General features: G+C 45.6%; 1 protein-coding gene across 1 annotated transcript; it reads left to right on the top strand.

The window, feature by feature from the left end:
* Nucleotides 1-1589: 1589 nt before the first annotated feature.
* LOC121186403 (ataxin-1-like) lies at nucleotides 1590-10322 on the top strand. Its single transcript, XM_041045126.1, has 4 exons — nucleotides 1590-1697; nucleotides 5616-7689; nucleotides 8890-9557; nucleotides 9715-10322. Exons 2-4 carry the CDS (start codon nucleotides 5884-5886, stop codon nucleotides 9755-9757), a joined length of 2517 nt encoding a protein of 838 aa, XP_040901060.1. The 5' UTR covers nucleotides 1590-1697; nucleotides 5616-5883; the 3' UTR covers nucleotides 9758-10322.
* The last annotated feature ends 4162 nt before the right edge of the window (nucleotides 10323-14484 follow it).

Genomic DNA, 14484 nt, shown 5'->3' with positions numbered 1-14484 from the left:
ATTAATTCTGACCTTCAATTTACAGTGAGCCATTCCAAGGCAAGGAAACTGCAATCTCCTGTTAGATGCCCTTATGCTTCACAATGGGGTCCTGTCATGTTTCATCCCATTCCCTTGCTAACGGGGATTGTGTAGTTCCTGAAGTTTACATTGGCTTGGTAGTCTTCTTTGAAGAAATATTAGTCACAGTAGGAAGGTGAGGCTGTAGCCCCTTTGCAGGAAAAACACACAGCACATGTTTTTTCTCAAGTTCAACAGCTGGGGAAACACATCACTTCAGTTTCCAACTCTGCTTTGTGTGATTTAGTCACAAATCCGTTCAGAGATGCACGTGCAAACGCTTGTTCTAGGATGCACCCGAGAGCCTCTGTGGTGTAATGCTGTTCACTAAAGGCTTGTTGTAGCAGCAGCATTGTATGACTTGTTGTATTCTCTGTGTTTTCCCCAGTCTGCAGGTGGAGGGGACCCCATGCTCGCCCTCCCTGCCTGCATGAGAACAGATAGCTGGTTGGCTTGATGGTGAAGTGCCTGTCTGCAGCCTGGCTCTCTCTCTGCTGTGTGCTGTAAGGGATAAGGAGGAGGCTTTCGGGTGAGGAGGGCCCCCCAGTGCCAAGTGGCTGGGTGGGGGGTGGTGGTGGTGGTTGTGTTTATCAGTGCTGCCTGCCTGCTTGCACTGAGGGAAATATCTCTGGGGAAGAGATGGGGGAGGCCTGGGGAGGCCTTACGCAGGTTACTGGGAGTCACTCTGCAGCTGAATAGAAACGGAGACTCTGTAATTGTAGGGCAGCTCACAGGGCAGATTAGGAGGAGATTTGTCTCTACAGGGAAAATGCATATGAAAATGAACAAGAACAAAGCAGTGCATTAAAACCGCTTTGACGTGCTAACACACTGAACAATTTAATCCTCTATCGGTTTGTGTGCGTGCATACTGTATGTGTTAGCATCTACGCATGTATGTGCGGCTGTGAATATCCCACAGTTATTCACATTCATGCCGTATGCCTGTCTGAGCAAACCCTCTCTGAATCTCCAGCTCTCTCTCTCTCTCTCTCTCCCTCCCTCACCCTCAGTCTGTTGCTCCCTCCCCCTCCTTCCCTCTCTGTGTGAGCGTAGTCTGGGCGCTGAGCCAAGTAGAGTGTGTTTTTTTGAATGAATACCTGATGCGGCTGATGAGGCTGGCTGGGGGAGGAGCTGTGTCAGTGGAGTACTGAGAGAGAGAAAGAAAGAGGGAGGGAGGGAGGTAGAGAGGCAGAAATACAGAGCGCAAGAGAGAGAGAGAGAGGGAGAGAGAGAAGCAGCCAGGCAGAGAGGGAGCTGGCGGTCTGGTGGCCTTGCATAACACACGTTGAAGCAGCCTTGCACGCAGGACTTGCTGTGAGCTTCAGCAGTGGGGAACTTCCTTTACCGTCAGCCCGCAGGGGCAGCGTAGCTTCCAAACCGGAGAGTCCAGAGAGGAAGGCAGAGCTGGAACAGCTACAGCACAGGCTCCAGGAGAGGAGAGCGGCACAAAGGAGAGATTCAGGAAGAGGAGTCCTAGGAAACACGTCTCCAGCACACATATACACACATACGCACTAACACACACACACACACACACACACACACACACACACACACACACACACACACACACACACACAGAGGCAGGAAGAATCCTTGGACATGTTCTGCAAGCAGTGGCTGTGGAAAGACTGGTGAGCTATTCTTAGTACTCTAACCAGAGGAGGGGAGGAGGGTGGGTTGTCTCTTTTCTTCTAGATTTGTGGCATAGTAGTATTTTCTGCCCTGCTACTACACTCATGTGCTCTCACTGTCATTCTAAAGCCCCCCAGAGGCTACAGTCACAGCATCTGTCCGGAGTCACAGTTGTAGGATTCAGCAGCATTGATCCCGTTTGGCTGTAGTGGTGGTCGGTGGCGAGGTACACCTGCGCGTACACATCTCTGCTTGTATACTGTGAGGTCGGTGTGTGTCGAGCAGTGATGCAGAACTCTGGAGTCATTGTGAAGACAAACAGCCTGGACCCCACTGCCTGTTCTTACTGTCTGCTTTAGTCTGCCACACGGTCGGTCCGCCTCTTAAAGGCACAGGCACCACTGTTGTGCAGAGAAGAGGCTGTAAAATGGCTCTTTGGGGTATTAGAAAAAGCAGTGCACTGTATTGATCTGCTGTGTGGTTAAAGCTGCTGTGTTTTGAAATGGGTTGAGGTGAAGTCCTCTTAATACGCAGCAAATAATATATACATGCACGTACATATTGCCTTCCACTGTACCTCCCCCTCTGTTTCATGCCACAGCTCAGGTTGATAATGATGTTTTTGTTTTCTATATATAGCCATTTGCTGTACAGGGTATTCAGCGTGTCTCTATGACTGGTCTAGCAGGTGAAACACGATGTATAGCAGCAGTGACAACAGGTTTCTAACCCAAGGGTCACTGCATTAGATTTTTGTATGAATTTTTGCATAGAAGATACATCACAGGGCAGTGTCACTGAATAATCTTGTTGGCTTTCTATTGCCTCCCTGCTTCATCCTGCTGCAGAGAAATGTTATTGCTATGAGGCCGTGTATCAATGCGAGGAGTAAATAGTGGGTCTGGGAGCATGAGAGAAGACTCTGGGCTCAGGCGGAGGGGGTGGAGGTGGGCGACCAGAGGAGCTGGCGACTGCTGCGTAAGAGGGGCGATGTAACTCTGCTGGGGGGTCTCTCACCTGGAGACAACAGAGAGGAGGCTGAATGAAAACATCATCTCATCTGCGCTCCTGCGCGCCCAGTGACGGCAGACACACACTGCTACACCAACCTATTTCTGTGGTTTGTGCAGCTTTTTTTTTTTGTGTGGGAGTGTGAGAGAGGATCACATGTGAGGCTGGCTCTATCACTCCGTCTGAGCTGAAAAGCATCAGTGTGATGAACAGAGAGCGTCCTGTCCCCCCTCGCTCTCTGCTGTCACCCCTCCATACATGTCTCAGAGGTGACAGTCCTGGACCACGGGACTGACTCGGGGATCCCATGCTTGTCTGGCTTACTGTGACAGTCATGTCTTGAAAGCTCGCCTTTGTTCTCCATAGTATCACACAGGCCGTATGTTTGTTGGTGTCAGTGTTCTAATAATAGGTTGACGCTGGAAAATCTAGAGAGGCTTTTGGCTGCTGTGCTGTGTGTATGTGTGTGTGTGTGTGACCATGTGCGGAGAGAGCTGTGTACAGGTCAAATGAGGGAAGCAGAGACACCTTCTTTAAGAGAATCCTGTGTTATCTGTGGTCTGCTGACACTAGTGGTGTGTCTTTTTTTGTCTTTTTCTGGAAACCAGAGCATTCTGGCTTTGTCTCCCAATGCAGCTGTAATCATAGGAGGTACTTGTGCTTCAGATGTGATGTCATTACAGTGTTGACATGGTGTTGCTGAGGTGGGGTTGTTGCCACTGAGCGATGCATCGCTCAGGCTGTAGCGGCGGCTGTGTTGCTGATCGGGGATCTCTCAGCGAGGCGGGGGCTATGGCGCTCTGATGCTGCAGGCGCTGCTCAATGTGGGTCAGGAGAAGCAGCACTCTGCCTTCTCCCCGTTCCCTTATTCTCGCTCCCTCCTTTCCATTCCTAATCTTCTTTCTTTCTCACCCCCTCCCCTTACTCCCGTTCCTCCTTCTACACAGTTCTGTCATCTTACATTGCCTTTCTCCCACTCCTCCCCCTCACTCTCCTCTTTCTGTTTCTGTTTCTCTCCAGCCCTGCTGCTCTCCTCCTTTGTTACATCTGGTGGATCTACCAGGCTGTATGGTTAGATGAATTGCACGGTTTGAGGTTTTCGCTGCATTTGAATGCAATGACCTTGTCAAAACCAGCGTTAGATGAAGATGCATCTAAATAGAAACTCTCCAAGGTCGCCTCCCGTGCCCCCCCCCCCCCCCCCCCCCCCCCGTCTTTATGTAACATGATTGTGGCTGCCTGCTGTAGTGAACCTACTCTGTTATATGAAAATACAATTTAGCACTGTCAAATAGCCGGGCTCCACTGAATGGAATGTAGGGGGAGAAAAATGAATGGATGGATATATGAGCGTGTGTCATACACTCCATCTCTGTGGTGCCTCTGGCTAATGAACAACTCACAGTCCTGTGCATTGACCCACAGATAAGCCTGCAGGAAAGGACAGTCAATCTGAAAAAGAAACTGAAAAAAAAAACCCAGTCAGCTCATGGGAAGCAGAAAAGGCTTCATGTTAATGTTGTTGTTTGTGTTTACTTGTGTGTGCACATTTTAAAGATACAGTATGTGAGTATGTATACTTAGGAATCTATGCTATGTGAGACTACATCTTTTAGTAACCCCTGCAGTCAAACATCGATCGTGGCCACTGTAGCTGCTGCTGTGGCTTGTTGACATATTTAAGAACCTTTCACCAATCCACCTTCTATACATCATAGTTTCCATTAATCTTTCCGTTTCTAGCTGGGAATAAAGAGCTTGTTTCAGTGCTCTTTCAACCTAGCCCTCTGTCTCCCTTTCAGTAAACCAAACTCTTAAGAGTGCCTACTCATTCATTGTTTGTTGTCCACTTTGTATTCCCTTGAACTTTGAAACACCACTCGAACGGGGTACAGCGGAAAGCCATTGTTAAAATATTTTCAAGCACTTCAGTGATAGCGACAAAGGCCCAGATACGCTTCTTGCTGAATGTTCTATTATCAAATTTCAAGCCTTATTGTTTTCACTTCATTTTTCTGATGTGCCCACTGACCCGGAGTTCCTGTCTGGAGGTGGATGTTATATTTACAGTCGCCCCACTGACTCAATACAAGGCCTGGGAGTGTTAAAACAAAGACAAAAGCATAAGCTCCTCTGAGGCCGTTACTCTGTGCCTGTTATCCTTTCACTCTGCTCTGCTTTCTTACCCCAGAGCCTGGAGCAAGATAACAGCCAACAGCAACGCACGTACACTTACCCTGTACGCCCTGTACATGAGTACGCTCACACACGCCCAGACACACGAACGCTGCATCTCAGGAAACTCCTGCCTGGTGTTCAAAACATGAAAGAGCCTTTTCCACGTTATGTAAATGATGACACACAACACTGTACTCTACTTTTCCTGTGTGTCATACGTCATGACTCATGGAAAGGCTGGTTGAGTTTTGACAGATTAGACCATGTGGATCCTCGAGGGTCATCTTTAGAGGTTGATCTTAGATAAACATGCACAGAGAATGACCTACATGTTGAGTTCAAGTGCTTCAGAAAACCCCGAATCAGATGGAGGAATTTGGACCAGGTTCCACCTTGTGGCAAACCAAAGAACAACACGAAAGCAGGGACATTTTTAAGAGTGAAGTATTTTGGTGTTTGCTGTTTTGCATTTGCAGCCCTGCAGGGACATTTTGTGAATATGGTTCATAAACACAGGCTGTGCTTACTGAGCTAGTTCTGCAGTGAAATTAGACTAATGAGACTGAATTGAATTTTAAGCCGAGTCAAGTTGAGTCAAGTTCATGTATATAGCCCGAGTGCAGAAGAGCGTTTTAAGAACCCTAACCCTGTGCGCATATCATTAGGACTTTTTAAAATTTAATTGCACATTACCTGAGTGTCTGATTTGAGCTTCTCTCTGCCATTAGATTACTGCTGACATCGTGGAAGAGGCGGATTGGTCAGAGATGATTCCCCATGAAGTCTATGGAGCTCATTTTGTGAGCTGGAATGACTCCATCTTCTTTGGTCTCAGACCTGGAGCTGGCTACCAGTGAAAGCAAAGAGAGTCAGAACCACACAGCGCACGGAGAGGCCAGCCCCTGCACGTAACCACTGAGTGGAGGTGAGAGACAGAAAGCAGCCTCAGAGGAACATAGAAGTTGCACCAGGGAATATTAAAACCACGCTGGCACAATGAAATCGAACCAGGAGCGGAGTAATGGATGCCTGCCTCCTAAGAAGCGTGAGATCCTGGCTTTGGAGCAGAGGCCGGTGGTAGTAGCCACAGCTACACCCCCAGCTGCAGTGGTGGCCGATAGTCCCCACACGGAGAACTTAGCGTGGCTGGCAAGTGTAGCCAGTGAACGCTGCAAATCTAGGGATGCGGAAAGCCCGAGATGTCCCATCTCCTCCACTTCCTCCTCTTCTCCTTCCACCTCTGTCCCTTCCTCATCCACTTCTCTGTCTGCAGTGCCCCTGGCCTCCCTGCCTACAGTTTACCCCACAGCCCTTCCACAGCAGACTGGGACTATCCAGTTTGCTCAGCTGGGACCCAATGTTCAGTTCATCAGCTCTGGGCCTTATGCCGGCTACATCTCCTCTCACATCATCTCAACAAATGCTAGCTCTGTGCCTAACAGCTCTGCCATAGTGGGACAGCGTCCACAGCTGGATAGTTACACCACTGCCCTTGTCTCCCCCAACACCAAAGGGGAGCAGCAGTTTCAAATAGGCCTCTCCCCCACAGAACTGGCACCTGTGTCACTACCGAGCTCTCCCCAGGTCACCAGCCAGTACATCCACCTGGACAGCAGAACGCCTCTGACTGTCAGCGGAAACGCTGTCACTTCACCCACCGCCCACCTCCAGCTCCACCCTCACACAGCTGTCCTCCCTCAAACACTTACCCTCGCTCCCTCCCAGCTGGTGGTTCAGTATGCAGATGGTTCAGCTGGAAAGAAACCAGAGGGACATGCTAAGGGTGTACTGAATGGGGAATTGGAGGTGGTCAAACAGGCAAAAGCCCCCAGTCAGCCAACAAACCATCAGCAGGTTCAGAGCTATGAGGCCAGACATATCCTTCTGCCAGCAGACTATGGCCAAAACCCTGCAGGACTCCAGACCTCCTTGGTGCTGGTGGCCCAACCCAACCATGGAGCTGAACATGAAGCAGGCTCAAATAAAATCTCCTTAGTCCAGACTGAGAAAGGAAGCATCTGCTTGGGGAAACCAGTGTCCAGATCTTCCTCTTTCACCTCCCTCTCTTCCTCAGAGGTGGTGAAGTCTGTTGCTCCCCATACAGTCATCCAGACCACTCTTCCCCCTGAGGAGCTGCCAGCCAATCTCTATTCCTCCTCACAGCCACCCATCATTGGCTATATCACCAGTGCGAATCAGCATGCTGTCAGCTACCATGCGGCGCTGCCCCAGCACCTGGTCATTCCCAGTGGCCAGTCCCTCCTCATCCCGGTCAGCGGTGCCAATAACGGCACAGAAATCGAGGTTAGTCGTACTGTCAGCACCCTGACAGCTACCACTACCCCTCAAATATCCACCGCCATGCCACATGCCTATCTGGCCACAGCCCTGTCCAAGTGTGAGGCGCTTGGGCCAGATGGAAATCAACCACCCCCTGCCGTCGCACAGGCTCCAGTGCTGCCGGTCCTGCCCTCAAACCCGGCTCCCACAGTGGTGGCAGCTCCCTCCCCAACGCCCGCTCCTGTCCCAGCCGCGGCCCCTGTTTCCATCCAGGCCTCCCCCTCCATTTCCTCCTCCTCTTCCCCTGTGGCGCTTCCTCCATTCTTCATGCGAGGTTCTATCATCCAGCTGGCTGATGGGGAACTGAAGCGTGTGGAGGACCTCAAGACAGAGGACTTCATCCAGAGCGCTGAGATTAGCAGTGAGCTGAAGATTGACTCCAGCACTGTTGAGCGCATTGACAGTGGACAAACTCCCAATGCTGTGGTCATTCAGTTTTCTGTGGGAGAGCTCAAGGCCCAGGTAAGATATTCCAGATTTGTCTTTGTTGTATGATTAATCATGAGTTTAATTTTTAAAGTCACTATGTTTAGAATTTGAGATCTCAAGTCTTTGGCGCCACCCAGTGATTGTATTAAAAAAAAAAAAACCTCTGTAGCAGACCAGCAAAAGCTCATTCAATAAATAAATAAATGCGCAGAAGAATTCTGTATTTTTTTTTTCTAAAAGATGATGAAATTGATATGAAAATTTCTTCCAAAATCCACGAGCTGCAAGCACCCATGAACATCCCTCCCTCTTACAGTGGCTTTAGCAGCGAAAATAATTTCAAAATCAATCACTAATGTAGAGCTCTGAGAAATGAGCACACCCTTCTTACTTCATATCATTTTTTCAACCTACTGCTGTTGTCCACTGCTTCCTCTCATGGACCATATGGCAAAATTGGTTTTGCACAACACAGAACTATGTTTAAAAGGCTTAAAACCATTACCTTTATAAAGAGATTAGGTCAGCCATGTTACAGATTGCATGTCTGAAAAGGGATAAAGACTAGAGCCTGACTGATACTAGATTATTGAGATGGATACCAATTATCTTATTAGAGAGTTTGAAAAATCTGACAATTTATCAGCCATATTATTTATTTCACATGATCTCTTAAATGTGACTGTATAAGAAGTTGACTAAGATATGTACTAAGTGGGACAGAAAGTAAGCCTGTTAGTGATGATGGACAAAGTATATAATGGAGACACTTTCAAAACTTCCTCAAACATATCTTTGCTATATCTGTGCTCCACTTAATGTAATTTATTAGCTGTTGTATAAAGCATGTCTGTGATAAACACCAGCAGAACAGCAGAAATGTCTGTTCTATTCAAGTGTCCCACTTAGACATGACAGTGTGACAGTGAGGCAGCATGCATTCCAGCAACACCAGGACCCTTAAACTGAAGCAGCTAAATAGAGCTCAGGCACCATTATTGTATTATTTACACCTGAGCCTTTTCTGCTGTGACAATTTTTTCTGTGAAAAAAGCCAAAGTCACGTTGTTCTACAAACAAAAACTTAAGCTAACAGAGTAATTTTCAAGATGCTGTAATCCCTTTCAAATCCTTCACACAGTAGCTTTGAATAGTTGTTTTCCTTTTAGAAATCCTTTGCAAAATTTTCAGTCTGTGTGTTTGTTTGTTTGTTGTACATGTGCTCCTCTCCAGGTGTGTGTAGAGGTGCTGGTGGAGTACCCCTTCTTCGTATTTGGTCAGGGTTGGTCCTCCTGCTGCCCAGACCGGACCACCCAGCTGTTTGAGCTGTCCTGCGCTAAGCTGTGTGTGGGTGATGTGTGCGTGTCGCTGACCCTCCGCAGCCTGAGGAATGGATCGGTAACAGACAGCCAGGCTTTGGGGACTAAGCTGAAGACGAGTCACCTGTCTGACTCCTGTCACAGTGTGGATGCCACTGTAAGAAACAGTATGAGTCAAAACGCTGCAGGCAGTAACAGTGGCCTTCTGATGAAGGCTTCCAGTGCAGATAGGCTGGAGAGGGAGCATGTAACTGGACCGGGACCAGGACTAGAACTACCACCAGGACTGGGACTAGTTCCAGGAACAGCGGAGGGGATCTACGGAGCTGGACCAATGCTGACAGCCTTGGGGACTAGAGAAGTAAGACAGGAATCGGTGAAAACAGACATGCCTGCTCTTACCAAAATAAAATGTGGTGATCCAGAGAGACCCACAGTCCGCAAGAGACGCTGGTCAGCTCCGGAGAGAGACCAGACTGAGAGAGCTGAGGAGGAGCCACCTCTGACTCTGCCCAAACCCTCTTTCGTCCCTCAGGAGGTTAAAATCAGCATAGAGGGGCACTCCAGTACCGGGAGTGAAAGGTGCTTGAACAAAAGAGTAGACTGTTGAGAGAACTTTAAGGAATTTTAAATACCTGTGGTTTGCTTTGTGTTTATCCCCTCTCTTTTCTCTCTATCCAGACTACTGTAATATAGACTGAGTTTACACAGTATTTACATGTTTTCTTTTCTTTCACAGAAGTCTGATATCTACGATGAAGTACAGTAGAGCACCTTCATAAGTGGTATCACACATGAGATCAGTGCAATCAATGCTGAAAGCAAAAATGAATGCAGCGTGAATGTTGAGTATGAATGGCAGTCGATCACATTTCACTTTGATCTCCTTTGTCATGTGGCTTAAAACTGTTGAATACAGACCCGTCAACCATTCCCCTTATCACGTGAACAAGCACAGACCCTGATGTCAGCGCGTAGAAAGTGGGTAACCATATTTTGACTCTCGCTCTGTTTGTTTCACTGTTCATTTGGTTTGTAGTGACGTTTGTGAGTTGAAGAGAGACCCGTGTTGTTTCAGTGACAATGCTCAATCGTCATGGCTGTGATTAATCCTGCCTTGTGTATCTGATGATGCTTTGAGTTTTATTTTATCACTTTGTTTTTCATACCATTACAGATTTGTGCTGCCACCGTTGGGTTGTGCCACTTGTCTCCATGTGTATGCGCCTTGTGTGTTGGTTTGTGTGTTTTTCTGTGTGGCTATGAAATGGAGCACAGGAGTCAGGTGTGTGTGTGTGTGTGTGTGTGTGTGTGTGTGTGTGTGTGTGTGTGTGTGTGTGTGTGTGTGTGTGTGTGTGTGTGTGTGTGTCTGTGTGTGTGTGTGTGTGTGTGTGTGTGTGTGTGTGTGTGTGTGTGTGTGTGTGTGTGTGTGTGGCTCATGGCTTTGAGCTCAGTTGTCAGTGCAGACTGCAAATATAAAAACTGAAAAGGCCTGAATGTAAACCACTGATTTTGTCCTCAGTACTGACTCATGAAATCATGCATGTGCTGTTTGCTACACCAGTGACGAGTGTGCTGAGAATTTGATACCAGTGCTTTTGCAGTATGTGGGTGACAGCAGTTGCACATGAGTGCATTCCTCAGATAAAGCTCCTCAGTCAACGTCACCTTTATAGTTTGTTAGCAAAGTCTGGTAATTCCTTTTAAGGGCCGCTTGTGTTCATCTTTTATCCTGGCTGCAATTTACAGCATTTCACATACGTACAAAAAGGGAAAAGGTATTTCTGTTTAGTACCTGTGAATTAGTTTTTAGCCAATCTTTATATTTACCCAGCCCTCGTACTGCAATATGAACCATTGCTGGCTAACTTGGCTAATGAACTTAGTTGATTTTTTTTTTTTTTGTCCACTTGGGGGTGGTGCCACAAGCAGACAGAGAGCAACATTAGCATTCATCTAGAGTCGTGTTCCAGGCAGCCTAATGAATCTAAGTCCAGCATTTCCTACTTTTAGCTCAGTTTGGGTCCCGGTCGGGAAATATATGGCTCTGAAGTTGCTAAATTCTCCATCACTTTTGGAGCTTCTTTACTGAAAACATCTTCCTGCTGCAGCTAGAAATGCGGTTGATGAGATCAGTGAGTGTGAACCAAGCAGTACAATTGTAGGCCATAAAACCAAAACAGTGAGCTGAAAGACGCTAAAAAGCTCTGTAGAGCTAAGGGGAACTGTGGAGTTTGCGAATAATTTTCTATGGGCTCATCACCAAGAGCAACCCCTTTCACATTACACATAGCCACCTGACACACTGTTAATATAAAAATAGAGAACAACTTTGAATACACACCATAAGATACAAAAACATGACAGAAACTACAGAAACTATGGCCTTAGATATACTGTATATGTACCTAGTTCACAGCAGCACATGGTTTTTAGGGTTTTACCATTAAAACCCATTCTCCTCAATGATGGTATGCCTTTCTTAAGTCCATATCAGAGTACTGCTGTTTTAAAACAGCTATCTTTCTGTTAGTAGATTTGTTTCTTAGAGTAGAGCCAAAATAAATATCCTACAGTTCATACTCAGGAACAGTATGTGTCTGTATGTGTGTGTGTGTGCGTGTGTGTGTGTGTAGGCCTGAGACAGTATGTGCATGTCCACAGTCACAGTGTGTATGTTCTGAGCAGCAGCACTTTGATGAAGCATCCAGCAGGATTGTGGTGTTGGTGGCAGTGATGGTGCCCCTGTTCCTCAACTATTAGATTTAATGAGAATAATAAACTGACTGTTTCTCATCGCATTATGTCCTACAGGTTTATCATTGAGAGAAAGCAGAATATACCAGGGACAGGGAATGTAAACACACATCGGGCAAACTATCTCACTAACTTTATTTTTGATGACTGATAGAGCTACTATTCAGAGAAAGACAGAGAAAGTTGTAGAGTTAACTAGCCAGCTAGCGTTGATCATGTACAGTAAATTGTATCCTAGAAAGTGTACAGTGTGTGTATAGATATTCTAACCCTCATGTAGCCTATGTACTGTATGTGCCACAGCGGCTCCTTCTTCAATCATTCCATTTACTCACCAATATCAAGATGTCCTCTTATTGTTTTCGTCAGTTCAGGTATTGATCTGATGTTCATGAATGTGCTACACTTCTTTGGGAGCATCTACCTAATTTGGCCTCCTCAGATTTTTAATTTGACTCACGCACTGTAACATACAGTACGTGTGAATATGAACTGCATTTTATTGTAATAGCCATTAACCTTTTAGAACTCCTGAAAGGTGTTTATTGTAAACCCAGTAACCAGACTGTTCTCTTCTGTTTGTGTTTGACTGCTCAGGCTAAACACTGCCCAGTGACTGTTCTCCAAAAAAACTATGTGGTCTTATATTCTTCACTGTTACAAAGTAGAGCTACTGTTTCATCAGTTTGTCTTTGTAGCCATTCTTCTCTCTGTGAGCCTGGCTTGTGTTTGTACTTTCCTTAAAGAAATTTGTTATTTTTCAAATGCAGACCTGAATTGGCATCATGACCCAGACAAATCTATGAAATGTGGGATTGATGTTTAAAGAAAAACGCTGGTGTTACACTTTGCTTATTGTCAAGAAATCTCATGAAAAGACCAAAACCAACAATGCATTAGTCAAACTTCCTTTCCCTCTCTCTGTGGCACTCAGCCCCAAGCCCATCACTGGAACTTTTCTCAGACAGCTGGGCACTGTAGTTTTTAGCAAACATTACTCAAACAGGAATAAATAGTACATTTGCTGGCGACTATTTTCAGCTGTGGATTGATTACACCACTGGGATGGCTGTATGTGGAACTGACTGAAAATAAACTACATGGCGCATGTTCGTGTTTTTGGACAACAACAAATGTCTTTTCATGGGATTTGGTGACAATGATAAAAATATAGATTATGCCTTCTTTACTATTTACAGTCTCTGCCCACCCACACAGTTATTCTTGCTGGTTAGACCTCTGCTCAGGTTGATGTTGGGAGGAGCTATGCTGTGAATTAAACGACAGCTCAATGACAATGATAAAGGTGGACACTGTGCCGCCCTATAAAGGAGCAGCGGCAGTCAAGCACAATCTGTGTATACCCTATACAGTGTTGAGGTCTAATTACGCAACGTCAGTGAAAACATCTGTGTGGGTGGAACACAGACGTCTAGGGGCTTTAAGTTAGACCCTAAAATCAGCCTGCTGGAAGAGCTTAATAACATTATACCCGTTCAAACATTAGGCCCATTCAAGTATGTAATATTCAAATCCTTTCTAAATAGTGTTGAATATGGTGTAAAGGCACCACCTGGTGGTGATCTATGGAATTGCACTTTGACATAAGGGGTGGGGGTGGGGTGTTTTAGTTTAACTAATACACATAAGTAATGTACAGCATGACTGAGAGAAATTGTACACTAACAGTACATCTCAGCGATTTGTAAATAGCCAAAGTCTTCCATTATAATGTTGGTATGACCTTGTCGCCGGTGGAGAGGAAAAACACTGATCCCCATGTACAGACCTTTGAAGTGAAGTTTAGTTTCAAGAGTACATCATCATTTATTTGACAAAAATACAGGATATTGCTTCACCTAAGATATTTTCTTTTGCACTAGCTCAAAAATCCAGGAAATTATGGGAGTAAAAGACTTTAAAAAAAAAAAAAGATTTTGTAATTCGGGTCTGTTTGTCAGATAAATCTCAGCTAAGACACAATATGTCCTACGTACAGTATGTAGTAAGTATCAATAATGTTCCCTTATTTTGATGGTGTTGAGGTTTGCTAGTCAGAAACTGTTAAATCTTTACTTCAAATGTTTGATTTTACATTTGATCAAATATATTCAAAGAAATAAAGAGTCTAAAGAAAAAAAATGCTGTCTTGTTTTTATGTTTCCCTTCATTTACTTATGTCCATATTTAAATTTTGTCTAGTTGGGTTTTGTTTTGTGTTTGAGAGTGATGGGGACAGAAAGAGAGAGGGGAGGGGGAACTTTGGCAGTACTTTGTATGTGAAAATGTGGTTTGCCAGCTGTGTGACTGTGATAAATGCTTCCACTTGAGATGTGCCTGATAACAGCTTCACCTCTGCTCGCCTGATCTGATATTTCCCACAAGACACACCAGCCATGACAAGCCTGAACCAGGGACTGTGTGGAGAGAGCAGTCACAGAGTTTATAGAATAATCAATGATGTTTTGCTTTTTGCAGTTCTGCAAGCCAAAATATTTGCAAGCCAGTATATAAAACATGAATAGCTATTTCTTTTAGTCAAATTTATAGTTTTAATTTTGAATGTCTGTTTTGTATTGTATTTATTCTGCTGTATTTATGTCCTTTCCTGTTATATCCTGATCACTTCGCTCTGAAACATACAATATCTGTCAGGTTTCACCCTGGGAGCCAGGGCGGTCTTATTTTGTTTTGTTTATTTAGTGTTTCCTATTTTATTTTGATTATGCTTCAGTTTCCGGTTGTTCACAGT

Source organism: Toxotes jaculatrix, chromosome 8 (genome assembly GCF_017976425.1).
Source record: "Toxotes jaculatrix isolate fToxJac2 chromosome 8, fToxJac2.pri, whole genome shotgun sequence".
In the NCBI taxonomy this organism is placed as follows: Eukaryota; Metazoa; Chordata; class Actinopteri; family Toxotidae; genus Toxotes; species Toxotes jaculatrix.
The sequence above is the reverse complement of the archived record's forward strand: the minus strand, read 5'-3'. Positions and strand labels throughout refer to the sequence as shown.

Bases quoted from the DNA above. Each gene is read 5' to 3' on its own strand.
- LOC121186403 (XM_041045126.1), top strand. From the start codon at position 5,884: ATGAAATCGAACCAGGAGCGGAGTAATGGATGCCTGCCTCCTAAGAAG. The intron at 7,690-8,889 runs GTAAGATATTCC...GCTCCTCTCCAG, and splicing joins TGGGAGAGCTCAAGGCCCAG to GTGTGTGTAGAGGTGCTGGT. The intron at 9,558-9,714 runs GTGCTTGAACAA...TTTCTTTCACAG, and splicing joins TCCAGTACCGGGAGTGAAAG to AAGTCTGATATCTACGATGA.